At 41.6% G+C, this 27433-nt stretch overlaps 1 protein-coding gene across 1 annotated transcript; it reads left to right on the plus strand.

Annotated features, from left to right (window-relative positions):
* The first annotated feature begins 2880 nt into the window (after positions 1-2880).
* On the plus strand, positions 2881-26678 carry ctbp1 (C-terminal binding protein 1). Its single transcript, XM_008292758.1, has 11 exons — positions 2881-3122; positions 12976-13130; positions 15567-15711; positions 17378-17481; positions 17900-18002; positions 18485-18609; positions 19454-19543; positions 20988-21118; positions 21494-21621; positions 22233-22347; positions 23827-26678. Exons 1-11 carry the CDS (start codon positions 3083-3085, stop codon positions 24020-24022), a joined length of 1332 nt encoding a protein of 443 aa, XP_008290980.1. The 5' UTR covers positions 2881-3082; the 3' UTR covers positions 24023-26678.
* The last annotated feature ends 755 nt before the right edge of the window (positions 26679-27433 follow it).

Consider the following 27433-nt stretch of genomic DNA (forward strand, 5'->3'; position numbering starts at 1 on the left):
ACCAATCACAACACTGAAACCACCTGCCTAATATAGTCTACCTTGTGATGTCGAAACACCTGTTATTCATTGGAGCATGGGCACTAGACCTCTGAAGGTGTCCTGTGTTGTGTTGCATGTTGTCAGAGAATCCTTTGGGCCCTGCAGGTTGCAATGTGGTCGGCATGAATTGGGCTTGTTCCGGTACATCCCACAGATGCTCGATTGGACTGAGATCTGGGGAGTTTGGAAAATGGGTTCTTGATGTGATCCTCGAGCCATTTCCTGACCAGTTTTTGCAGTGTGGTGAGGCATACTGTCCTGCGGGGAAGGCTGCTGCTGTTAGGGAGTTGCTAGGGGTGTGCTCGGTCTAGAGTGACGATTACGTCAAAGTTGCATCCACATGAATGCCAGGAGCCGAGGTGTCCCCGCTGAACGTTGCATTGTAACGAGATAATCCCTGTTAAACACTTTACCTATCGCAAATCCTTTTAATTCCTCTGCTCTCTGACTCAGGTCCAACTCGAGTGAGGTAAGATACGGTGACAAACCTAATAGCTGGAGAGGAGTGGCTGAAAAATTCCAGCTAGTTTATTTAATCACAGAAAGAGCAGAGGCCCCCGAGCTACAGTTCCTGTGTCTGGTTGTGTTCACCTGTAAAGTAAAAAAAAAAAAAAAAACAACAAAGCGGAGCACACTGCTTATGTTCATTCTGTTCAGAAAGGACCCAGCAGTGAATGACAGGAATGATGCGAGAAAAGGCAGGGGTGATTACATACAACAAAGGTCCTGCGTCAGCCTACCAACGGTGTCGACAACAACGGTATCCCTGACCCTCTCCCTCTTTTTGAATTTGAACAACTCGCCCACTGGCTGCCTGTGACATTTACCAATAGTGAGGATGTGATGTAACCATCATTGCTGGTAAACTAGGTTAGGCTCTGGCAGTTACGGGGGGCTGCTTATATCACTCTGATTATCAAGTGGCCATATGTAGATGAGAGGCGCTATAACCTCACCGCTGCAGGAACAGAAAGAGCTCGAGCAGGTATGAAAGAGATGGAAAGTTTGAGAGACTAATGAGATTACATCCTGCAACACATTAAAAAAAAAAAAAAACATGCTGTTGGCTGGATATTTAAAGTACAATTGTATGACAATACAGCAATAAAGACAGAACAACAACATCCCAGATAAGATTATCTTGTCTGCTAATGTTAGTGCTGCAAAGTTTATGTTACTGGAGAATTAGAAAACATAATTAGAATTAAATGATGAAATTATATCTGAAAATTAAAATAAAAACCACACACACAGCATTTATAGTGAGATTGTGTAGACGACAAAGCTATAATTTCACTAAGGGCTCACGCATCATACACAAAATAATTAACGTATTTAAATATTTAATGCTCAGAATAGTGTTTTGAACATTTCAACCGCTTGAGGATTTAGTTTTCATCTGTTTAAAGTTTAAAAGACATCAGAAATTATATTTAGTATTTCAGCTACAGTTTTGACAACATTTCTTATAATAGTAATAATAATAATAATAAGCATAATAATAATAATTGTGTGATGTCCCAAACCCGATTCCAAGATTGGGATCGAGCCAATCAAATGAATTTTTAACTGATCAGTATTGGCATAAACATATAGCCAGTCCTTTGTTTACACATTGTTATGCAGAAATGTGAATAAAAGCTGTGAAAAGGATGTTCTACTGGAATGTAGGAACTGTGCCAGCTTACTGAATTTAACACTGCTGCTCTTTATCACAGGCCTAGCTACTTTTACTACTTCACTTGCTATGTTTGCAAACATGGAAATTGGCCTCTCCACAGTTTGGTAACGGAATGAAAAACTAAGAGGCTCCACCTGGTGGTGCATTCAGGTACTACAGCTAATCTAATTGAAAGTCTGCATGACATCAGAAAAAAGTATCAGCTATCAGCACATAGTAAATATCAAATGGCCTGAATCACATCTGAAGCAAAAAGAAAAACAAATAAATAAACTTAACTGGGGCATCAATAATAATAATAATAATAATAATAATAATAATAATAATAAAAACATCAGTCTAATATAATCAAAAATAGATGTTAAGCAAGAAATGACGATGGTTGAGGTTTACCAATATACTTTAAGTGAAGAAAAATCTACACCTGTATTCTTGTTTTAGTGGTAAAAGTCGATGTTGAAAATTCAAAAAAATAAAAATTCTGTTGGAGTTGGAAATGTTTGAAATTAAAATATAAATTAGTACCTAAGTCTGAATTTGAATAGTCACGACTAAATAAATTTAAATTCATTCAATCAAATTCCAACTTTAATGTCAAAAGCCACTTGGACCTCAAGTGCAATTTCTTTTTTTAAAAGCTATTAAATCGAGCTTTGTCATTATTCATTAAAACTCAAAGTGATTATAGTGTCACGACATGTTCTGCATGACGACGACAAAGTTTTTGACTTTTGTACATTTTTTCCAAATATTACCAAGAACTAGTTTTTCTTCTTGTGCTACAGCCTTCTAATTGCATAACTCTTCTCCCCCCCACCTCGTCGTCTTTCAGGAAACAAAAGATGAATTTTGGCCGGCGTTAGCTCCTCCCCATTCCTGCTTTCTTTCACACACTCTCAACACACACACACACTCTGTGTGTTCACCCACCATCTCTTTAACACCATCCTGCCCTCACACTCTCACGGATGCAGCAGTTCTTGCATTCTGTGTGTGCGATGAGTTTTTTTTGTTGTTGTTGGTGACAGAGAGATTTCTTGTAATAGACAGTGAGAAAGTAAGAGGAGGGAGGTAGCTAGAGACAGCAGGGAGGGAAGGAAGGCGGGAGGGAGGGGTAAGACAGATAGAGAGAGCGGGCGAGCGAAGGGGACGGAAGGGAGGGGAGAGAGAGAGAGAGAGAGAGAGAGAGAGAAAAGAGGGGGAGCACATGTGTATGCTTGTCACTAAGGGGCTGGGAGAAGGACTAAGGGAAGCGAGGTAGCTGGCCACAGCCGCCATATGCTGACTGGATTCCTGTTCATGTCTGCTGTGTGAACACTGTAGGTTTCTGTTGTGTGCTGGCCGGCTGGGGAACACACCATGGGAAGCTCACATCTCCTCAACAAAGGCATGCCTCTAGGTAAACAACTAGCACTCTGCTTTTATGTGGGAACTGCGTGTCTCCGTGTGTGTGTGTGTGTGTGTGTGTGTGTCTCCGTGTGTGTGTGTGCCAATATTTGTGAACTCAGTGTACATTATTCTCCCTTCCTTCTCCCCTCCCCCTTCTCTCTCTCTCTTCCTCTCCCTTTTTCCGTCCCCTCCTACTCCTTCTCTTCTTAATTCTCTCTCACTCTATTATCTTTTTTTTTTTCTTCTGTAAATCGCTCAGCCTCTCTCTCGTCACACAAGAACGGTTAGCCTTTTCTCCAAAGCTGTGTGTGTGTCTATGTGTGTGTGTGTTTGTGTGTGAAGAGGCAAATCTCTGCTATTGAAGGCTGCTTGAACACCTCCATTTGAGGCGACAGAAATAGATCTCTCTCTCCTTCGAGGGCTAGCAAGGACATGACACATATTTCCCTTTCATTGTGTTTCTTTAATGGAGAGCGGTTGCCTTCACTGAAGCACACACACACACACACACACGCACGCACACACACAATTCACGTGCATGCAGACACACACATAAAGGGAACTGGAGTGACACACATATTCAAGTATAAACACGCATGCACTCAGCCGGATTCACGCACAGGTGATGGGTGCACCTTATAATAGGGGCTGGAAAAGACTGTTCTAGAAAAATGGGATAAAGGTAGAGCTGCTAGGAATAAGAAAGATGGGGAAGGGTGATGGGGGGGAGGGAGGTCGGGTGCAGAGGAAGAGGAGGATGTGAGTGTAAACGATGATCAGCTGAATTATTATCACCATGCTTGTGGTCACCTAAAGCGAGTTTTGCGAAGCCGTTTCTACGGAGATGGTATCATGTGATGTCATCAACAGGCTGCAGGCCGTGTCTCTTGATGACATCAAAGATGAAAGTTACAGCTCTGATCTTTCTACTTCCCCTCCCTCCTTCTTCTTTTCTCTTCCCTCCCTTCCTCAACCTCGCTTTGGGAAACATCTCCTCCATATCCGCCCCACACAGCTCCAGAGTCCAAGGTCACGGGAATAACGACTGTGACATTATGGCTCGGGAACCTTTTTTAAGATGCTCACGTGCAAATCCCCGCCGGTCGATAATCGCGACCCTGATCTGGTCGCTGGGTTTGTTTTCGGCACAAGATCGTTTAACGGCTGCTGTAAAATCAGCTTGTCGCTCCCGGTGATGGATACATGTGGTGATTTGTGTTTCGGAAGGCGGAGGGGGGTCCTCTGATCTGTGCGTTGGGTCATGTTTGATCTGATTACGAAGGCCAAGATCAGTGACGGACAGATGTCAGTCAGTGAAAACAGATTTGCCGGATAACTGGATAAAACCGCAATCTTTATGTGTGATATGACGACTAATTTCTTTGGTGTGTTTGAAAGAAAATGTCGTACAGGCTAATTACAAGGTGAAGAGCAATGCTGATTGTGCTTCGTTTGCTCCAGGCAGTTTCCCACTAGCACGTTCAATGGAGACACTTTATAATGTCAAAGGACAAAATCAAGAAAACCTGCTCAAGTGGTGACGTGTTGTCAGCTCAGAGAAACCCAATGACACTCGAAAGTGCTGTTAGATTACAAGTCACTACAGATCCTTGATGGAATGTAAAATAGTGGCTCCATTACCACAGCACATTGTACACGCTTATAGTAATAAAAAAAAAAAAAAAACATGTATGCGGAATTTTGTACTGCAAGAAGGCAGGTGTAATTTCCATCACTTAGAACTCTATAAAGTGTTCAGCAAGGAGACGGTGGCACTAACAACCAGTAAAAGCCTTGGTCAATTATGTATAATGCATATAAGAAAATGCTTAACTGACTACTACCACTGAAAGTCTGACAAAAAGCAGGTAGCTATTTATTTATTTATTTTTAACCAAACTATGTATTTTATTAAGATACTGTTTAATAATGGAAATGTAATTGAGAAGCATTGGCAGACTAGACAGGTGTAAGAAGAAAATAACAGGTTTACAATACAACATCCCAAAACAACAGTTAGTAGGTAGGGTATAATTTAACTACAAGAACTTAATGAGTCCTGAGTCCATGCATTGTTTTGATTAATTTATATGTCAACAGAGTCATTTGAGTCTGTTTAGAGTAAAAACCTGCAGATGGATCGCCTATTCAGCTGTCAGCGTGACAAATTTATATCTCATGTCTTCACTAAAAGGTTTCCTTGGGTGATCGTTATTATATATCCCCAGTAAACTCAGCGACCTCCATTTTTCCCCCCAGATAAGCCATATTGACTTATATACCAAGTCTAATAACTGGAACAAGTAAATACAATTTTTATTTTTATTTTTTTCAGGGAATACCCTTGAAACCTCTCAAAGACCCCCTGTGGGTCCCCGAACTGCAGTGTGGGAACCCTTAATCTAAAATACAATAAATGCCTCATAGCTTTAATAATCCATTATGAGCGCACATTTACTCCAGAGTACCCAAACTGACCCCAATCCAATTGAAACTTCAAAGTGATTGGGACTTTTTTTTCCCCCTCCTCTTTCTCTCTGCATATTAACAGTTAATCCAATATAACAAGCTGGCAGCCATACAATAATCCAGTTACAGCCTGTTTTTTAAATGTAGTACTTCCTGTCGTGCGAGTATTGTCTCTTCTTAACGGACAACCTGCAGATCAGCAGTGGCGACATGCATCGCATGGATGTTATCTCTTTTCAGGCTGTTAAATTAGCTTCATCCTCGGAGACCAACAGGTAATTTCTGCAATCGTGTCATGTGTAGCTTTATTGATCTACTGCTCTTAACCAATGCAGCATTTAGACAATAAGGCTGAAAATTGTGCTTTTAAACCAGAGCTGCTCTCCTATGTCTATACATTTAGAAATCTTGAAGTATACACCAGCTGTTTCGGCCACACGGGAGAAATAACAGCGCGACTGGAGCTAGAAAACTGTGAATTGTGCTGCCGTAACCAAGCCAAATGTTTTCATATCTCCTTGTCTGCTGTGCTGCTGGTGTCTTTTATAATGGGAACAAAAGCAGACAAACCTGTACTACCTCGCTGACGCTGTACCTGCAAATGAAGGCCTTGTACGTGTGTGTGTGAAAGAGACCTGCATGGCAATCATTTCTAGGTGTAAGCACTTGTACGTATCATATATCACTGCATATTAGTCACGTCAACCGGCACGGATCGGTGTGCTGAGTATGCACCTGTATTTCTGTATATCTGGGTGGGGCAGTGTGTATGAAGCAGTGGTGGTGGTGGTGGTGGTGGGGGGGGGATGTCTTCTCTTCTTTCCTCCCTGGGAAGTGAAGTGTGGGTTGTCACCGACAGAGGAAAGGAGGAAAACAAAACTGCAGGAACGTCAATCTCCCTGAACACTTTGTACCTGGATAGTCAGGCGTTATAAAGCACATTGGTGATATGAAACAAGGCTTTTCTCACTGCTGGAGAGATGGACGGGACGGGAGGAGGAGGAGGGGGGGAGAAAAAAAAAAAAAAAAAGAAGGAAATGGCAAGGGAGATAAAGAAAGCCTGGGGAAGTGAGACTGAAATGAGAGACGGAGATCTGAAAGTGAGGCAACAATAGATGAAGGGATGGCGAGATCAACAGCGAGGGGGGGGGGTGAAAGACGAGGATACGGGGGCTTTCAAACCACGCCGTGTTGCTGCATGCCACGAGAGCCGGCCACGTTATAAATCAGTGGCTCGACGGTCGGTTTCCTACAGTCGCAGGCGGCTGACTGATCACAGGTGCAGACAGCGACGCTCTCCTCCTCGCTCCTCTTCCCTTTTCCTTTCTCTCCCCGGCACGGCGAAAAAATAACAAACAGTGCAGCTGAAATGCAAACGTGTCATCTGCCGGGGGTTCACTTTCATTTCAGACGGAATAGGAACCGAAAAGAGATTTTAATCTAAGCCGTCTGACCTTATTAAAAGAGCGACGAGAATATTTCAAAAACAGCTGCCAGTTGTGTGGGTATATTTGGCAACGACTGAAAATGTTTTGAACTGCCGTGTGAATGGGTTCAAATGAAGTAGAATGAGTGCTCGCTTTGATGGGAGTAACTCTGAAAGGTCTGTGTGCTATAAGCTGGGAAGTGAGAGGTGTTTACGGGTGACAGGTCCACGCAGAGCTGCAGCTAACTCTTGTTTTCATTTGGAATTAAGTGGCTTTCTTGATTCTTTAATGAATTATTTGGTCCTAAAATAGCAAAAAGCCAACAGTGATGTCTTCAGATGTCTTGTTCTGGCTGAAAACCAAAGATTTTCAACGGGCAATGACAAAAGTACACAATCCTCATAGCTTAGAACTCGCAAATTCTACATATTTACGTCACAGACAGCATAAATGGCTGCATTAGGTACCAAAAATTGATGCAATTTATTTGCTTTTAACTGAGGAGCAGATTATTGTTTTAGCTCCGTTTTCATCATTAATATTTGATCCATGAACGTCAGAAAAAAATCCCATTATTCCTAAAGTCCAGGATGATTTGTTATTTTGTCCAGTTAATTAAAATACAAATATATTGATTTTAAAATGACATTGGAAAGTTTTCATGATGATAAGCTGGAGCGAACATTTTTTCTTGAAAAATGACTGAATGTAAAAAAGAAAAGTGGATTAATCAATGTTCAGCTAACTTAATTAGTCAGCTAATTATGTCAGCTCTATAAGTTTATTATCCTTAAGTAGACGCACAAATGCTCCGGAAATGTAAACCCCTCCTCCTGCTGCGGTTCAAACCCTCGCAGCTCGTTCTGGCAGATCGCTCTCTATCGAGGCTGCCAGGCTTCCCGGCGACCTGCACGTTTTTCAAACGCATGAAAATAAGCTGATCTTTGTCATTGTCTTTGTTGACTGACAGTCTGAAAACAATGTCTCCTTCCTCGGGGACAAGAATCCAGCTGTTCTGGTGAGGTGGTCAGTGACAGCTGGATACAGGGAGGCTGCAGGGCTTTCCCACTAGCTCTCGCTCTGCAGTCCCAGCAGTCATTGGCAGATGCTTTTTCCATCTCTAAATGTCAGTCAGGCAGCATTAGCATCAGTTTGGTGTGGTTGCAAATTTCGCGAGGGATGCAATTTCTCATATCTGGGGTGTCATTTGGTCCGGCCCCTTCAGTACAAACTACTCAACAGTTACTGTGCAGATGGATGTTGTTGGGTTTTTTTTGTGTGAACATTGAACAAAACTTTCATTTGTTTTTACTGGTTGCAAATCTGCACTGCTTCAAAATGTCTGTAGAGATTCTAAATTACAGTATAGTTGCAGCAGACAAATGCTGGGTGGAAAGCAGAGCTGAAGCTGTGACCCCGTTGGCTGTCGAGAGGCCTGTTTGCAGAGTGAGAGCTCCGAGCATTCACCCAAGCCCACGGCTACTGGGGGTAGAGAGAGAGAGAGAGAGAGAGAGTGCTGGAGTGTTGAATATAATGAGAGAGGAAGAAAAGAGATGGAAGATGTTTAGGAACTGAGCGGAGCAAGAGGGAAAAAAAAAAAGAGTGAGCAATTATTTAATATAATAAAGGATTTAATGAGTGTTTAATGTGACGGGAAAGCCAGAAAATACATCTAATGAAAGGGAGTAAGGAATAATGGCCGTTTGAGTTTGTTGAAATCAAAGAGAGAGTGGATTAATATTTACAGTGCAGCAGCGCTGTGGTTTGTGTGTGGGAGAGAGAGACTAGCGAGAGTGAATAGAGCAACGTTTTATCACATAGTACTACTCAGCAGTCAGTGGCGCTGGTCCTCCCAAGGTCATGCATGGTGCTGGAATGAGAGCTATTTCCTCCCTCGGTCCGACCAAGTGTGAGCCGGAGAAATGTCTGGAATCTCTGTTACTTTCCAAAAACCACCACTCGGCCCGCACAACCGACCAGAATGACAAGATCCAGGGGGTGAAAATCACGTCCGTTTAATTACGCAGCCCGTTTTGAATCCCACCGTTGCTCCCAAGCGTTTCTACTCAGATGAAATCTTGTAAAAGATTAGTTGTCTGTCGGCCAAAAAAAAAAAAAAAAACTGTACCAAAGAGGCAGCGCTGAAGAATATGAAGACTTTATTTTTATTTTTTTTTTGCTGCTGTTGAATTCCAATTTCTCAGCTATGCACCATAGATTTTTATATTGATGTGTAAGTGCAGTGGCCTCCAGGCAAATCCTATTAGGGAAAGCTAATGTTTTACTAGGCCACGTAAGGCATTGTGAGCAGGATTTGAGTTTCACCTTATTGGTCTTACCATGATGCGAGGCTGCTTCATCAGATCAAGTTTCATGCTGTAATCTGACAATGCGGATAAAGAGACAATACAGAAATTGAGTGATGGGCTGAGCTAAGTTGTTAGCTTTCTTTGCTTCAGTGCAGCCTCTGAGTGCTGCAAGAGTACAATGAATTACTCTTCAATTTTGTTTTGTCAGTGAGAGCAGCCAGGAAATGCTTTTATCTTCATAAAGTACAATTTAAATGAGACAAGTTGTCAGCAGTGCAACACGCCGTAAGCACTATTGGGGTAGAAACCAGGATTTCTGTCATGTACTCGACACTGCAATGATACAACACACGCACTTCCAGTAATTTTCTGAAGAGTTCGCGGTGAAGTGCTAATGTGAGGATCAAATCTGTGAGTTTCTGTCTGTGGGATGAATATGACTGAGCCGCTTCATACCCTTAAACCACACGCAACCAGAACTGAAACAACATGCGGTTGGACACAAACACCACTAAAGGTGCAAGTTATCAGGGTTAAAGTCCTGATACTAATATTTTGGTCACGATAAAATGGCTCTGAGAATAATCTGTCATGCAGGAGGTTTAAAAATAAGTCTCAAGTGTGCTATTTCGAACAAAAAGAAAAAAAAAAATTCATGGAACTTTTTTGTTTTTCCTTCAAAGTACTGGTGCTTCACATTATTATGCACACTCATTTGTGCGCTCCAAGTACAGATTCTGAATGCCTGTTTTATTTTTTTATCACAGCACAACCCAGAACGCTGCAGCACACTGAAACATGAACCTGAAACGCATGTAATCGCTGCATATATTATTTCCCCAGGCATGCACACAGCCTCAGCGTACAACCAGAGAAAGCTACTGGGAGTGAATGTGTGTGGGGGGGGGAATCCCTGCAGTTCAAGCCTAATAACCAATTTACTATCTGCAACAGCATTTCACATGAGAAAGTGGATGATCATCCATCTACATTTGTCATGGTAGATTTATTGCATGTTTTTTTGAGGGTCTTATTCATACAGTTACACTTACTCACTCCTGGGAGCTGCCCACTACAACACGGCTCTCACCTTCTAGTCAGTGTGGTGCTGCTGTGGAGCAGATGGAAGGAATAAAATAAGGAAAAGAAGACAAAAACAGCAACTAGTAACTGGCCAAATGTAGGTGATGTGTCACATCAAAGAGCCGACCAAGCTTAAGTAATTAAAAAGCTAAATGTCAGGCTTAGATGTGACTCCGAATCAAAGAGCAGCGGCATCTCTGAAAAAAACATGTTTGCACCAACATGGAACATAAAATGAACTGATTGCAGAAAAACAGCAGGATGCAACCACAGAACATGTTGCGTTCCCTCCCCAAAAAAAGAATTGATTTCATTCGACAAAACATCATTTGCATTTCTATCATTGTAAAACGTACATTCAACATTTTCCTGCGTCTTTTCTCTCGCATCCAAAGGTGAACTTGCTAACTGACGTAGAAACATCCAGTAGATGAAGCTAGCACAACAAAACCTTTAAACTGTAATGCGGTATTTCAAAAACACAACCGGATAGCACTGAACATCCACGATTAAGACGTGTAAGACGTGTAAGATGAGTCCAGCAGTGACTTTTCCTTTAATTTATTTCACTTGCGGGCCTCCTAATGATAGCTGCCGAGAGAAGAGTGCTAGTCTTCTCAGATTTTCCAAACTAATTTGCGGGATCGTGGCTGCCAAGCTTCTGTCCACAAGTACGGTTCTCAAGGATCCTTGGCATTCAAAATATCGCATAGACCCTAGAATGCAGAATTTTTAAACGACCGGTTTATTGATTTTGCCTCTTTCTCACAACGTCTACCCCACGCAAATGGAAAACAGGCTCAAACTAGGGGGGGAGGTCAACTGTGCATCCCATCTGAGTCTCAAAAGTTTTAGCAGGAATATTTTGAGGGGAAATGACGGAGGAGGTTGCTTATTGGAAATGTCAGCCTGCACATCTCAGATGGGGGAAAAGTCAGGAATGAGTGATGGGTAGAGTTGGCATCAGCAGAAACAGACTGCACTTATTTCATCGACTGTGTTTTTAGAGGGCTGTCAAAGCTTAAGATGTCAGAGAATCCCAATTACACACACACACACACACACACACACACACACACACACACACACACACTGCCTGAGAGCTTCCTCTAAAAACGATATCTGACTGTAAGATGTCTTGGGTCTCAGTCAGTATGGCAGCCAGTGATCTGGAATGATTAATCCTTCAGATGTGGTGAGAGACAGAGAGACAGAGAGAAAGCAAGAGATCCAGGAAGATTGTAGTTGGAGTGAATATTTAAGGGAAACTAATAAATACAGCCTCCATCGACCACTGTTCTCATTAAACCCGAACAAAAGCCCACTAGTCGGGTCAGCCGGCACATCCGCCTTGTTAAATGCCACTTAGGCTCCCGTAAAGCCTTGCAGCACTCTCAGGGTAACGGTTTAATCTGAAGAGGTGATTTCATAAAATATCCTGTGGAAAGGTTGCAGGAGGAGCTCACTCAGATTTCAGCGGCCGGCTGTCTCTCTACATCTCTACCTCATGTACCGACTGCACTTATTATCCACCTGTCTCCTGACTCCTCAGTCATTTTTAGTGCTGCTGCAATGGCTCTCATGTGCGATTTTCTTGCAGATTTGTAAACAGACACTCGATTTCGACCAAAATATACGACATAACAGACAGCTGAAATATAATCCAGAGCTCCAGGCTGCATGCTCAGTTGTTTTCCGGTTTGGACCGCCCCGTTTCTTCCAAGTGGCTCCCAAGAGTGACTCTCAGCAGTCCGTGGGGGCGAGCATTTACATTCTCCATGAATATATGACAGCTTAATTAAAATAATGTGAACACGATAAAATGCAAAAGGATACTCCTTGTTATCAGGGTCTTTTTTTTTTTTGCTATGGAAACTAATGTTTGAGGGCAATTTTCAATTTCAAATCTCTCTTTTTAATTACTCTCTATTTTCTGCCAGCCCACTCACAATACCTGCCTCATCCATCTTCTTAATTACTGCCTGTTTCATAGAGTCAGAAAATGTAATCAAAAAGTCAGTAATAATTCAACTGAAACAATAAAATATTTTAAAGTTGTGAGGAGAAAAACAGCTGTGAAACATGACCTCACACAACAGGAATTCGCTCTGCAGCAAATAGACAGCTGCTCCGGGGAAATGTCTTTTTTTTTTTTTTTCTTTTTTTCTCCACACATATTGTCACAGTTCCCATAGCAACTGCATCAGTCCAGAGCAGAGATATTATGGGATGCAGATGAAGCAGGGCCTCGTGCATGCCTGGGAGCAACCATGTGTTTTTGGTTTTAGATTGCATATGTGATAAGAAGTGGTAAACAACTGATAATAATAGACTTGTTTAAGTCACGCTGGAAGACGTGACCAAGCAAATGAATGTGCTTTTTAAGGTCCGATAACAAAACAAGTGTCCTAATTTCTCTTTCCTCTTTGGAGAAACTTTGAGTTTCATCAAAAAATGATGCTGATTCCACGCAATGAAAACTATTTTCTGTCATACTACATCCTGTATTCTTTTTTCTGACCACTTTTTTTGGCCTATCTCAAACTTGTTCCTCTTTTTGTTTTTTTGTCTTAAGGCATCAGGCCACCCATCATGAACGGGCCCATGCACCCGCGCCCCCTGGTGGCGCTGCTGGACGGGCGCGACTGCACGGTAGAGATGCCCATCCTGAAAGACGTAGCAACCGTGGCCTTCTGTGACGCTCAGTCCACACAGGAGATCCACGAGAAGGTAACACACTTGATATAATACACAAGTGACATGATATTATCTTGACTTGGGAACTGTTCTTGTTTTGTGAATGTGGAAATATCGAGTTTGAAGTTTGAAGAAATGCTTCAATGTGAGTGTTCAAGAAGTTGATTTGGTATACATACAGAAATACAGAAACAGGTGGCCTCTCTAAAGGGCAGTTCAGTAATAACATCATGTTTCAATCAAAATCCTAGTAAATTAGAAATATATAGAGAAACCTTAGGCACATATTGATTTGTCTGTTACCATAATCTCCCACATTCCTCTCTGGGGTGTATTTCGAAACGTGTTCGTCATGACTGACAAGTCAGCTTGTAGTGTTTGCTGTTAGTCTGACCAATCCTAGATCCAACCAAGCCTGATGGCAGGCCTGCAGCTAATTATTGCTTTCATTAACTGATTTCCTAATTAATCTTTGTCTATGAAATGCTGTAAAAATGTTCATTGCAATTTCCCAGAGACACAAAGTGACACCGTCAGATTGATTGTGTTGTCCAATCGACAATCCAGAACCACAAAGAGATTTCATTTCGCTTGAAAAATGACAATCAACTGATTATTAAAATATGTAGATGCCTCGTAACTTTCTGATGATCTACTAATGGATTATTGGATAATTACGGCAAATGTGCTCCACTTCAGTGCACAACACAAAATTGGATTCAGTAACTGAAAAAGAGTTGGAACCAAGAGAGAGAGAAAAAAAAAAAAGACTTTAAAACATCCTTTCAGAAACTGGGATGCCACAGATATTGAGTTCATATTTTTCTAACTAGAGTCAAAATACAGAAAAATGTCCTTACGATTAAACCGCTCACTAGGTTTAAAAGTAGTACCAGCCTTATGAGCCTAAATGATTTATAAATACACATTATAAGCTAGTACTTTATTTATTTATATAAACTATGATCCCAACACAAGCACCACAGAGGAATACAGACGGATGCATAAATTAAACCCTACAAAAATATATATTAAATACCGCTTTACCAGACTATAAGACATAATGCGGCTGAGATCCTTCAGTATCATTGTTGATGGAGACTGACCTAACAAATGAGAGCATACTGACCTGGACACAACAGCAGAAAGTATATCCAACAGTGTTTCATGTTTGATCTAGAAAAATTACAATCAATGCCACGCATGCTTCTTACCATCATTATGATAAACGGAATTAGGAAAAGCTTTGCGTCTTCATTTGGGTTTTTGACTGACATGTAAATGCAAAACCCAACAGAAAAACAGCTAATTTACCCTATTCAATTATTAGGATTACAAAGATGGCAGTGGGTGAAACCATCTTGCATCCATGTCCACCTGCATTGTCTGAACTCAACATGAGCTCCTGAGATTTCAAACAAAAAGAAGCATCTGCACAAACATCAAAACACTGGCAAACCTTTAATACTAGTGATAAAAATGCACAAAAGGATACTAAAACTGAAAATTGAGAGAAATGAATGAAAGGCTGTAAAAGAAGTGAAGAAGAGTCAAGACTACAAAGAGCAAACTCAAAATGTGGGTCAGGCTTGGATCTTGCCACAGCCACTATGGATTGTAAATGGGTTTGTATGTCTGGCAGGGTTACGTCTTGTTCTGGGTGTCTGCCAGACGCACTCTCTCAGTGAGCGCGCTCAGTAGGCCACAGTGTGGGAGAAACAGATGGCTCTGCCTCGCTCACTGTCTCTCCCCGGCTCTCTAGCAAGCAGCCACCTCATTGTGTAATTAAAAGGGGCTTCTTTACTGTAATTGAACCGCATGTCATTTTCATGCTCTCTCACGCACATGAAGCGGAGGGCTGGCACCGTTAGAAAAAGATCATACGATTGACTGAGAAGCAATTAAAAGGTGACGCCTGTATGAAGTCCCTTTTTATACAGAGCGACACGTTCCTATTCTATATGATAACCAAATAACCTGCTTCTGAGTGATAACACTGCATCGCTAACTGAGACAATAAGACATCATCCTGATTAGAAGTCACTAAAATGTGATTCCTGCTTATGCTGGACAGCTTTGCCAGACACCTTATCTTCATTCCTGCAGTTATGAATTTCCCGTAATATTGAATTTTTCAGGAAATTCAGTTATTCCAAAACAGGATATAAAGACAGCATAACAGCACCTTTAGAAAAAAAAAGGCTCCTAATCAAGATAATAATAAAAAAAAAAGACTACGACTGTGAACTCAGTGAACTCTGGCTGCTGACACTTTCCGCAAAGCTTCGACTTGGCACAGAAGAGCAGAAACACATGCTGATTCCTTGACATTTACTCTCGGTTGTATGCGTTGTACACGTTCAGACGGAGCACAACCCTATTGTTCTGCACATAGATACTCTTGTGTTTTTTCATACAGGAAACGTCTCTACATCAGTGAACTCACTGTGTGCGCTGTGTGTTGTCCAGGTCCTGAACGAAGCTGTAGGAGCTCTGATGTACCACACCATCACTCTGATGAGAGAAGATCTGGAGAAGTTTAAAGCCCTGCGTATCATCGTCCGCATCGGCAGCGGATATGACAACATTGACATCAAATCTGCTGGAGAACTCGGTACTGGCGCTTATAAATACACACAAACGGGAAGAGAGAATGTGTATGAGTAACTCTGTGCTGCTAAACTATTAAAACCACATTTATCACCGGCAAAGACTTTATCCTGTGTAGCTGCTGCAAGGTTCATGTTAGAAAGTAATCCACCAGGATTTTGCTGCATTGTGTTTCTACAAAAGTTGAGCTGGAGGTGTGTACTACAAAGTAAGATTATTAGATTAGCGAGGTATGTTGAGTTTGTTGGCAGTGTCACATTCTGAAGGTGGCTCACTTTTAACCTGCTAGATCACCATGGCAACTTACGCTGCACCGGACGAGGCTCTGATCAGAGTTTGGGGTTTAAATCAGCTCTCAACAAACCTTTTCCCAACCACTCTGAAGCGATACAGACTCTCAGCTCAGGGAATACATTATGCATGAAACCCGTTAAGCCATATGTTTGTAATGACATTTACAGCGTCATAAACTGCATCGCCATGGGAACCTACATGCATTCAGTTGGTGATGCAGAAAATGCTTAAATATGTTTTTGTGTTTGTTTTACATTAGCTAGTAGAACACAGATTTGAAAATGGATTTGTTGGTATTCATCACAGAGAATGTTCAATCAAGAATATTACTTTGACTAAAAGCTGTTTCCTTCGTGATGAAACAGTGTCAGACCTGAAGGCACTTCATCATGTCTAAATGTGCAGAGTTTAAACTATAGGAGCTCTAATGTGCAGCTGTCATGGTAGAAATAAAGAGCTGCGTTCAGAAACATCCAAGTGATACCTCACACGACTACCAATCATCCACCAGCTTTCCTTTCTTGTATCATTTGCAGTAATGGTGCTTTTTTTTTTTTATGTTCACATTCTTTACAGCTCTCCATCATAACAACCTGTTCCTCTTGACTGAAGTAGACGGCATGTGGTTGGATTATTTTGTGCCTTTAGAAGAGTCAAATGACTCATCGAGCACACAGTTTTCTGGAAGAGCTCAACAAAGCAAACATTAAAAACCACCGTCCTGTTGTCTCTGATTAAAATTTTAGGTTTTGTTGAGCCTGCTAACACAAAGAAAGCCAACAATGTTTGTAATGACTGCTGTTTCTGTCTAAATCAGGGAAGTAGTTTCAGGCAGTTTAAAACAAAAGGATGTTTCTGTCATGATGCATGTGAAGTTTTCTTATATACTAAATTAAACTGTTAGAATTATCAACCTTCTTATTCGCAGTTACTCAATGACTGATGCTGCTCATATTACAGTGTAATAAAATTTTCACAGTAATAGCATTTATCTTACATGCAACATGAAATACATTCTCCTTATTTAAACAAAGTTGACCATCATTTTCCTAGCCACCAAATGGATGCTGCCACAAGAACTCAGTAACATTTGCAGAGAAAAGTCAGGCTTTTTTTATTTATTTATTTTTTAACACTCATCATTTTCCTGCAACAGCCCGAGCTTTGCTAACTTTCCCTATCTTCCTCCACCAAGAGGCTCTGGCATTTGAAAAGTGTAAAGTAGTTTTGTGCTTTGTAGAGAAAACTGCAGACGCCACACCTTCCGCCTGCACCTCTTTACCAAAATAGCTTCCCACCAAAACTTCATCTCACTCCCCCCAAACGGCCCCCCAAAAAGCTATTACTAATCCTTATCTTGCTCTCTGGTCCAACAGGCATAGCTGTATGTAATATGCCAGCTGCCTCGGTGGAGGAGACGGCGGACTCCACGCTGTGTCACATCCTCACCTTGTACCGACGCACCACCTGGCTGCACCAGGTTTGTGGCCTCGCGTGGCTGATAAAAAAAAAAAAAGACACTGAAATGAATTGGATTTACATGAACTAATTCAAAATGTGTTGGTTAGAGGTGTGCATTCGGTTATCACAATTTTAGTTTTCGACAATTACTAACTATTGTCTACTGACAAATCAGCAAAAATTGAAACGTTTCATTTTCTTTAGAATGTTGCTGTATTTGAAAGACGTTGATGTAAAGTGTAGAAGGTACAGTAAAATGATTTGTTCCTCAAATCATTATTTAGTCTTATTTTATAATCATGATTCACAAAAGGATTTAGGCCATTAAGTGCAAAGTCCTGACATAATGAGTTACACCTGGATCATGTTACATTGCTGTGTTTTTTTTGTCGTCTGTTTCGTATTAGCATATAATAATTAGCTGGTATTCATGTTAGGCTCTGCGGGAGGGCACGCGGGTTCAGAGCGTGGAGCAGATCCGAGAGGTGGCGTCAGGGGCGGCGAGGATCAGAGGAGAGACCCTGGGACTCATAGGGCTCGGTAAGCAACAGCACAGATGTGATTTGTTTTTAGGAATCACCACGCTAAGTTGGGGATGTTCAGCAGGAATAATTTTTGGTCGTTAGGTCAAAATTGATAGTACGATCAGGTTGCAGCTGAGGAAATTTGTCAAGTTTCTAATCATTAAGCGTTTTCCCCTCTTTTCCAATTCTAATTTGGGAAGTTTTGTCCTTAGCTCAGCTAAATTGGCTTCCCAAGGAGTTACTGCCAATAAAATATAAGCGGATTAACCAGAAGCCGAACACAAATCTCTTCCCTGTACAGTCTGAGAGGTTTTTTTTTTTCAGTAATAATGAGAAAAGGAGTGTAAGTCAAAAGTAAAAAGGGGAATATGAGATGCACAAAAATGTCAACTATTGTAAAAATGTATTTGTGTGTGCGCATCTTGTCTAAATGCTCCTGTTTGTGTATCGATGTGTGTGTGTGTGACTCTGTGCCTGTGGGTGTTCATGTGTTTCTAGGTCGGGTGGGCCAGGCTGTAGCCCTGCGAGCCAAGGCCTTCGGCTTCAATGTGATTTTCTACGACCCTTATCTGGCTGACGGTGTAGAAAGATCCCTGGGATTACAAAGGGTCACCACACTACAGGTAACACACAAGCTGGGGTATGTAGCACAGCATTTTGTTTGTGACTCATCAGCCCCTTTACAACTATTTCCAGCGCTGCGTGTTACATGAAACATTTATTTAAACTCACCAGCAGCCCACAAATGAGTCTGCAACCCATGAAGTCCAGCGTGAAGAGAGTCAAGGCTCCGCTAACAGACATGATACGGTGCTGCGGCTGTGAAAGAACTGAAAGCAAATCAATTTCAAAAGCTAATTTCCTTTTAAAATGATTCAAGGGCTCAATTTAGTGAAAAATTGCAGTGGATTGTGTGTTACTAACAGGCTTTGGATTTTAAGTCTGTGACAGACTGTCTGGTGCTTTTTCTCCTGAGACACATTTATCATAAAATACACCTGCTTCATAAAGGGAAGCTGACCGTTTTTATTTCGCTGCTCCGCGCGTAACACAAATATCTGCAAAGCATTCGTCACACGACTGTGAAATGTGACGGTCTCCTCAAAACCCTCAACTCCTACTCAGATGTTAGCCAATACGAAGACATCACTTGTATAGCATTTAAACGGATTCAGACTAAATCCTCTTTTTACTGCAGAAAAAAACCCCACTGTCTCGTTTTCTCTTTGCTGACACCATGACAATTGTGAATTTGTCGGTATGCTTCTGTGGCTTCCGCGTATAGAAAAAGAGAGACGCCCCCTTGTGCTCGTAAATGTGAAAATGGAATGAAAAATACTGAAGGCAAAACAGATCCTCACCACTGGTGTTTTTCTTAGTTAGCGCCACATCTCACTGCTTCGGTGAGGACCCTGCAGCAGTAGGAGATTGGGATTTATCGTCACTTCTGTCTCTCTCCCTCCTCAGGATCTGCTTTTCCACTCTGACTGTGTCTCTCTGCACTGCAGCCTCAACGAACACAACCACCACCTGATCAACGACTTCACCATCAAACAGGTAGAACGGAACGGCGGCCCGCACACACACACACACACACACACACACACACACGGCGGAGAACGTACACACGCTGAAATGATTTATTTATCCCTACATCAAATACTACATCCCATCGCTATAAATATTAAAGAGACAGACACCCAGGGAAACCCACCACCGACAGATTAATGAGGTTCTGTACTCTGTGCATTGCGTGTGATGAAGGAATATCCACTGACGCTGGCCCTTCTGCACCCCAAAGGATTAAAGATCTTAAACAATTCTGACCTTGCTGGAGGAGGGAGAGTGAAAAGACAATTGCTTTGCGTGGGTCAATAAAACATCACTTATTTATTGTCACGGTTTAGGTTTCACTGGGAATGTCTGCACTGAAAACAGATTTATTTTTATTACTAGCTTTCCTGTACATTCTTTGTTTAATATTTAATATCATTTAGTGGCTCTCAACTGCAGGAACTCTGGGGAGGTGCAGGGTTTAAGGCCAATTCATGCTTTCCACGTACACATATGTGTACATTTCATCCATTCAAGCCAACCGAGGCTCTGCACTGAGGCCTGAAACAAACGCTTGTTATGAGGAAATTCTCCGTCATTCACACGTTCACGATTCATCATTAAAGGAGTTGTAATTTACGTAGCTGCTGCTGGATGTTGGAGGTGCTTTGACTTGTACATGCCTTCTGTTAACGGTTCCCAAACACAGTAGGAGGTTCTATGTTCTCCAGATATCCTGTGCTATGTCCTCCCACTGCGCTTGGAGCAACTCAAGAGTAATAACTGTCATGATGATACAACCTGATCTGTAACTAGCTGGGGCATCCTGTAAAGAGTGCAAAGTCGCAGTCAGCCTTTCAGAAACATCCACAGGAGCGTTCTATCTGTGTTCAATATGAGGTACTGCAACCATCTGCATAGTAGACCAACATGTACCACTGTAGGGGTAATAGAAGTCTGCATCAGTTATGTGGAAACTATAAATTGGTCTTAACAAGTCCCATAATCGGTCCTTTCATTCTTTCTAATTCATTGTGTTGTTGGATCAAACAGCTTTGACCATTACTTTAAGTCTAAATGCCCCAGAACAACAACAGATAATTACTACTGGACGTAACTCCAGTTCAATGAGCACACAGGGAAAAAAATAAAACAGAACGGGTGTTTGTTATGTTAGCCTACATACGTTTTACGGTGAAGATGGTGATGTTGGAGAGGAGAAGACTGTTGGTCAACAGGGACATCATTAGGTGCTAAAAATGGTGGTTGTTGTCCTCTCTGAGTTTAACCAATCAGCATCGAGACCTGCACAGCAGTTTTTCAGAAAGTGCCTTCCCCAGAGTAGGTCTATCGTTACATTAAATTTCCTTTGGCCATGTTGCACAAATGCAAACATTTGATTCTGCTGTAAAGGTTCATATAAAAGCAAATCACTTGTGTGTTAAAGATGCGTCAGGGGGCGTTCCTGGTGAACACAGCCAGGGGGGGTCTGGTGGATGAGAAGGCCCTGGCCCAGGCGCTGAAGGAGGGGAGGATACGTGGAGCTGCTCTGGATGTTCACGAGACAGAACCTTTCAGGTAACACCGTCAAGGCTTTACACACAGATCAACATTTACTAGTGCAGATATCTATATTTCAAAAGGCCTTTTCATATGTCAATGTCAGGTCGATCAACAAATTGACTGTGCTGCTACTCATCGCTATTCAACTTTCCCCGATAAACAATTGATTAGTCACACGATGGAAAACTAAATGACAGCAATGACGTCATATATTGAGCAGTTTTTATTGTTGTTTATTGTTCAGCCAAAACAAACAATTTTTCAAATGCCACTACTAGATTCAGTAAATTTTGAAGGGCATTGTTTCTGACATTTTATAGAAACCACTGAGTGATAAATAAAACCATCTGTTGTGGCTCTGACTGATGGTGCTGTATGAATATGTGTCAGTTTCAGTCAGGGTCCGCTGAAGGACGCTCCCAACCTGATTTGCACACCGCATGCTGCCTGGTACAGCGAACAGGCGTCACTGGAGATGCGAGAGGAGGCAGCCAGAGAGATCCGAAGGGCCGTGACAGGTAGTGTGCACACACAGTCACAGAAACACTTGTGCGTTGACAGAAAACATGACCTCTGCTGGAAAATGTAAACCCAAGTCAAAGAAAGGGAGATATTTTTAGGTGTTCTGCAGTCGAACATAAACCACTGTTCCTTTTCTTTTACCAGACACAGTCTTTCACAGTCCTCTCTCCTACAGCCTTCCCTTTTTCTATTTCTTATTCTTTCTCTCGTTCCCATTCTTGTGGTTTCCCCCAGTGGCTCCGGCCGTTTACCAATGACCTGTTTAATCTTGTCCAACTTTTGCATCTCTGCAGAAAATAGGTCAGTGTTGTAAAAAATAAATCACACCTGCTTTGAAATGTAGTGCAGTAACACTAACTAGTTCCCCTGAGTGGCTTGTAGAACACAGGGCTAATAATTTAAGTTTCCTTACTGTGGCAGCTGATTAGTATTTTCTTGTTCTTTTGCCACTGGGGGATACACAAGCCAAGGCATCTTCAATGCCGGTCTCAAGCCCGAATAAACGAGGATTGTTGCGTCAGGAAGGTCATCCAGCGTGAAACATAGGCCAAATCAAAAAAGCAGATTGTGTATCAGATTTTCTTGTCCTTCTGTATTTTTTTTTTAGGTCGTATTCCAGATAGTCTGAAGAACTGTGTGAATAAAGAGTTCCTCACCCAGAACAACCACTGGGCAGGAGTTGACCCAGCTACCGTCCACCCTGAGCTCAACGGGGCTTACAGGTAACAAGTTATGTCTTTTTTTTTTTTTTAAATTAGTAAACAAACACTGACGTAATATCTTGGAGAATCAACATTTGCCCCGTGACCGTTATAGAGCTACAAGCGACTGAAAATGTTCCGTGCTTTGTTTTCAAGCGTAGCTAGTGATATCCAGAGCGTGTTGTTGCCCTGTGGGATTTACAGCGTCTCAGTGCTCACAGATGTGATGACAGCAATGACTGCACATGATAAGAGAGGTAGAGCAACAGTCTATAATTACACTGATGGGCAGACGGCGTCTCTACATGGCATGAGGAATTCAGCCGCACAATGACAGTAAATGACAAACCCCAAACAACAACACATTCTGAGGTGCTGAGGAATGTTTGCAGGGTGTATCGAAGTCAGAAATAGCAACACAGTTCACCTTCGAGGTTCACAGCTTGTGTCCAAACACTGCTCTCCCTGCACATCTTACACACAGCACTGTTGTAGTGGCAATATGAAAAATATAATGTGTTTCTCGCTTATTTTTACTTGTATCTCACCCTACAAATCGTAAACCAAGTTTTGAGACCTCTGAGATTTCTGCCACGTCAAAACAACAGAGGACAAATTTCTTCTCTGCTCACAGTATTGAAACACAACACAGCAAATCACCATTTCAACATCATCATTTCTGCCCATAATAAGTAATAACCCACAGACCCCTGTAGTATCTACTGGATCACCAAGAGCTGGTGAGCGCCTCTGGAAAGGAAAGTTGAAAATAAAATGTGAATGAGAAATAAAATTCCACTCATTTATGTGGTGGCAGGAACATCTCACAACTTTGTCAAATAAAACTGAAGCGACCTACATATTAAAAATACTAGGGGGTTGATGTTTTAATTGGATCAGCTTTACTAATGTGAACCCTCTGAGCCCCTTGAACAGCATCGTCAAAGTCAGAAACTGTAAAAGACTCATTGGATTTTTAACCCTCAAATGGTTCTCGAACTACTCATCTTTGACGTGCAGTTCTGTTGGGGGAAATTAATCAAGTCTGAGCTTAAAATCAGGATATTTCATCAAATCACCTGAACTGTATGTCTCATTTAAAGATTTGCCAAACAGAAACCACACTGACAAGAATCTGTAAAAGACTAAAAAAATTCTGCAAACATTAGCGAAACCATGAAGCCGTGAGTAACTCGACTGCAACCAACAGTCATGACTAAAATTCAGGGATGTCACACATGAAATTAAACTTTCTTTTTTTTGTAATTATTTTTGGCACTATACTTGGGTCAAAAGATATTTCTGAGTTCTCTCTACTTCTAGTTATGGTTATACTGTTTCCATAGAGGTGCAGGACTTTATATTGTTGTGAAAAATGAACCCACAGTGAATAAAAATGTGACAAAAAAGTCTAGAAACTGCTTGTTCAGAGGTCAGCGCAGAATTGGATGACTGTACGGCTTTGTCATTTCTTCTTTTTGATCCCTCTCTCCCCTCCAGGTATCCCCCAGGAGTGGTGAGCTTGCCAGCCGGCGGCCTCCCTCCACCCGTTGAAGGCATCGTGCCGAGCGCCGTGCCGATCACGCACACCCTCCCGCCCGCCGTCTCGCACCCTCCTCATGCGCCATCTCCCGGACAAAACACAGTGAAGCCACCAGAGGGCGACAGAGAGCAGCATCCGAACGACCAGCTGTAGCCACATTAACACATGCAGCACACGCTTGACCGGCGTTGTCTGGTGACTGGAGGAGGTTGGCATGGCAACCGGTGTCATAGCGATAAGTTCCCTAGTGACATGTTGTTATCAGACAGGTTCGGTGTCAGATTAATGACCGGTTGAGGTCCCAATAAGTATCGATTCACAACTCTCTGGCAATTGGTTCCCAACAGCCAGTTCTCACTCCAAAGAGGAAGAAGATGAAGATGATGATGAGAAAGAGGAGCGGATAGCTGTTTGGAGGCTCTAATCAAAGAGCAAGACAGTTGTCCTCTGCCTCAACCAGAACCTGATCTTCTGATCACAAGCTGATCTTCACACTCTCTGCCAGAAGTAAAAAAAGTAAAATAAATAACTGTCTGTTGATTTGGGAAGAAAAATGCTGAATCAAATTCCGCTGTCTTAGACTGTAGTGTGTCCAAAGTTAGAGGGGCGGGTTTCATGTCTTTCTCTCTTTTCTGTGTCCTTTCCTTAGTTTGATGTACAAGCAAAGTTAGTAGGTTATGAAATGAATGTAACCTGTCTGTGTACAGTTTTTAGACTTACAGCAAGAAGATATTGATATTTATATTCCAGTCTTAACAAAAACAAAGGAGATTTCTGTAGCCAAACTGGTCTGAAAATACAATATCTGTTTTTGTTTTGTTTTTTTTTAATTTGTCCCCCGAATTAGCAAGCCCCCCAAAAAAGAGGCAGCTTTTTGCACACCATCTCAGGAACTTAAGTTTCCGCGGTTGGTATATTATTTTTTAAAGTTTTTGTTTGAGAAATTCATTTTTATGCCACTTAGTGCTTTTGTTTTTCTACCTGCTTGCCTTTTCGTGTCCCGCTACATTAGAAAACGAACTTTAACAAGAGCTAAAGTCGTTCTAATGTTTGCTTTTGTTGGTTATGTTTAAGGGGCATGTGATTTTGCTCTTGGGACTTGTGTAAATGTTTGACCCAAATCGAGGGGGTTGTGGGAGAAAAGGCTGTAGAGAGGTGGCGAAATGGTATGCTTGGCAGGGACGACTTCATTCCTTGCCGTTTGTTTTAATTTATACATTAACAAGGTGATGCACTGATAATGGCCTATAGCTTAAGAAACACTTGTAAAAAAGATTTTTATCATGTCTTCGTTCTGTCTAATGATCCAGTACTTCCTGTATCCCACACAGTAATTGTGCAGGTCATGGAGCATTAACAGTCTGATGAATCACTGTGTTGCTTCATGCTGCTAAATCAGTATTTTACTGAGGTTGCCCTTCCAGCTATAGACATGTCCAATCACCCAACAGAGTTGCAACAACTCCACTTCATTTTCTAATTGGAGTTCTGAACGTGCTTGTACAGACGTCACATCCAGTTAAAGAAGGTTAATGGTTCCTGACAGAGGAACGGTTGTGCGCTTGAATTTAGGTCAAACTAGATTTTCATATTTTCGATCTGCATCCAGTCTAGCCTGTCAGAAGACCACACAGCTGGTCAGTTTGAACAGCTTTCTGAAGAGGAACAAAAACACCTTATGGTTCTAAAAAACTTTATCTTGCGGATACGCACAGTGAAGTAAATACATTTCACAATAGCATGTCAGAACGTTCCGATTTCTCCAGACTAGTATCCCTTTAACATTTCAAGCCGGGTCCTTCCTGAGTATACCGTTTAGCCACCCTCTGTGGCCACTGTGTCTATGTGTACATATGGTGTTCTGCCTGCCTGTGTCAATGTGACTTGGTTGTATCTGTGTCTAAAAAAGCAGCACTGGGAGGAGGGGTAATGGCTAATACTCTCCACAAGGCATCCTTACAAAGACTGCCATCTAAATACACAACATTTTCTGAAAATTACAACAAAAAACAACGCTTCAAACTTCCAAATTCAGCTGGTGATCTTCACTTGTACTGGTTACATTCCCACAATGTAAACTAGACGCTGATATTGTTGTGTCAGTGGCAAAAATGTCCAAAACTCTTTTTCTCTCTGGAATATTTATTACCGATTCCAGGTCATGTGTTAGTAGGGCCAGCTGAGTGACGGTGCTTTCTGGATCCCCTTCTACCAGCAGCTGAGTAGTACAAACAGTTTACTGTTGCCTACCTGGTCTTTCTTCATGGTGAGGTAGTAAGCGTAGCAATCAGGGATGGACATTTCACTAGCCGTTGGTGAGCATCTCGCAGCCCAGATCAGCGTTGAGCTCTCGCTGGCGGGAATCTGAGCGGGGCGTTTAGCACAGAAGGTACTGTTCAGGCTAGAGCCCCAAAAATCCTGAAATTAGTGCTGGAAACTTTAATCTTTCCTCACCAGATGCCTGTCACTTTGTGGGGGAGAAACTCATTGCTAGTTTTTCCGAATATAAACTGTAAGCATTCCTCCTTCAAACCGATGGGTGCCACACGTTGCAACAGCAGACTAGCTTTTAAAGTGTCGAGGTGCTCCTTGAAATTCCATCCCTGGTAGTAACACACAGTCCACTGTTGCCTACCTTGGTCCCCTTTATGGTAAAGTAGTAGGCGTAGCAATATACAGTATACATATTCTATATTCTACAGTAAATATCATTATTTTTGGTCAAAACTGACAACATGACAAAGATATGTTTGTGACTGTATGCATTTGTATGAATTATTTTAAAAGGAAATAAACTGTGGAAAGGTGACGTTTGTGTCTTCATCAAGTTTATAGCTTCAGCAGGTACAAAGAAGTGTTTGAGAGCGTCTCTCCTGGACATGATTAAATAATCTTTTTAAAAAACTTTTCCTTTTTTTTTTAAAACTCCTTTTTGACAGAAAATGTAATATATTTGGGTTGTAGGTATTTGAGGATGTTGGCTTAGCTTCTGGAAACAGATTTTATTTTTATCATTTCTTGACTTTTACAGATCAAACAAGTAATCGATAAATACTTGGCACTAAAAATAATCATTAGTTGTAGACTGCTAACCCTAACCTCTAACCCTTAACCCTAAAAACAGGACAGGGCAGATTACAGAGCTTTACCAATAATCAATGTAATCCAGGTTTTGATAAAAACATTAACAGGAGCTGACCTTTAGTTTGTTGCTTCCAGATGTTTGTAGGAGTTGTTCCTCTAAATTTGTTAAAAACATGCATTAGGATACATATGAACGTCTTCAAAGTGAGAGTTTATATGCATGGATCAACAGCAATTACAAGAATTATACATTTTCCCCAACATGGACACGATTAATCTAGTTTTTTCAGGCAGGTGAGCCGTCACACAGTTAATAAGCTGCATTTAAATAATTTGTTACTTAGCAGATTTTGATGAACTCTTTTGTTTTTAGTAATAAAAATGCATTATCCATCACTTGATGTATAATGTAATTATTGTGCATGCGTACCTCGTGCTCTCTGTCACTGTCTTGGTTATGACGCCACATTAAAAGTGATC

The sequence above is a fragment of the Stegastes partitus genome, unplaced genomic scaffold, assembly GCF_000690725.1.
Source record: "Stegastes partitus isolate 25-593 unplaced genomic scaffold, Stegastes_partitus-1.0.2 Scaffold830, whole genome shotgun sequence".
Classification (NCBI taxonomy): Eukaryota; Metazoa; Chordata; class Actinopteri; family Pomacentridae; genus Stegastes; species Stegastes partitus.

Excerpts from the sequence above, each read along its gene's own strand:
- ctbp1 (XM_008292758.1), top strand. The coding sequence starts at position 3,083 with ATGGGAAGCTCACATCTCCTCAACAAAGGCATGCCTCTAG. Across the intron at positions 3,123-12,975 it reads CAACAAAGGCATGCCTCTAG|GCATCAGGCCACCCATCATG; the intron begins GTAAACAACTAG and ends TTTTGTCTTAAG. Across the intron at positions 19,544-20,987 it reads ACGACTTCACCATCAAACAG|ATGCGTCAGGGGGCGTTCCT; the intron begins GTAGAACGGAAC and ends TGTGTGTTAAAG.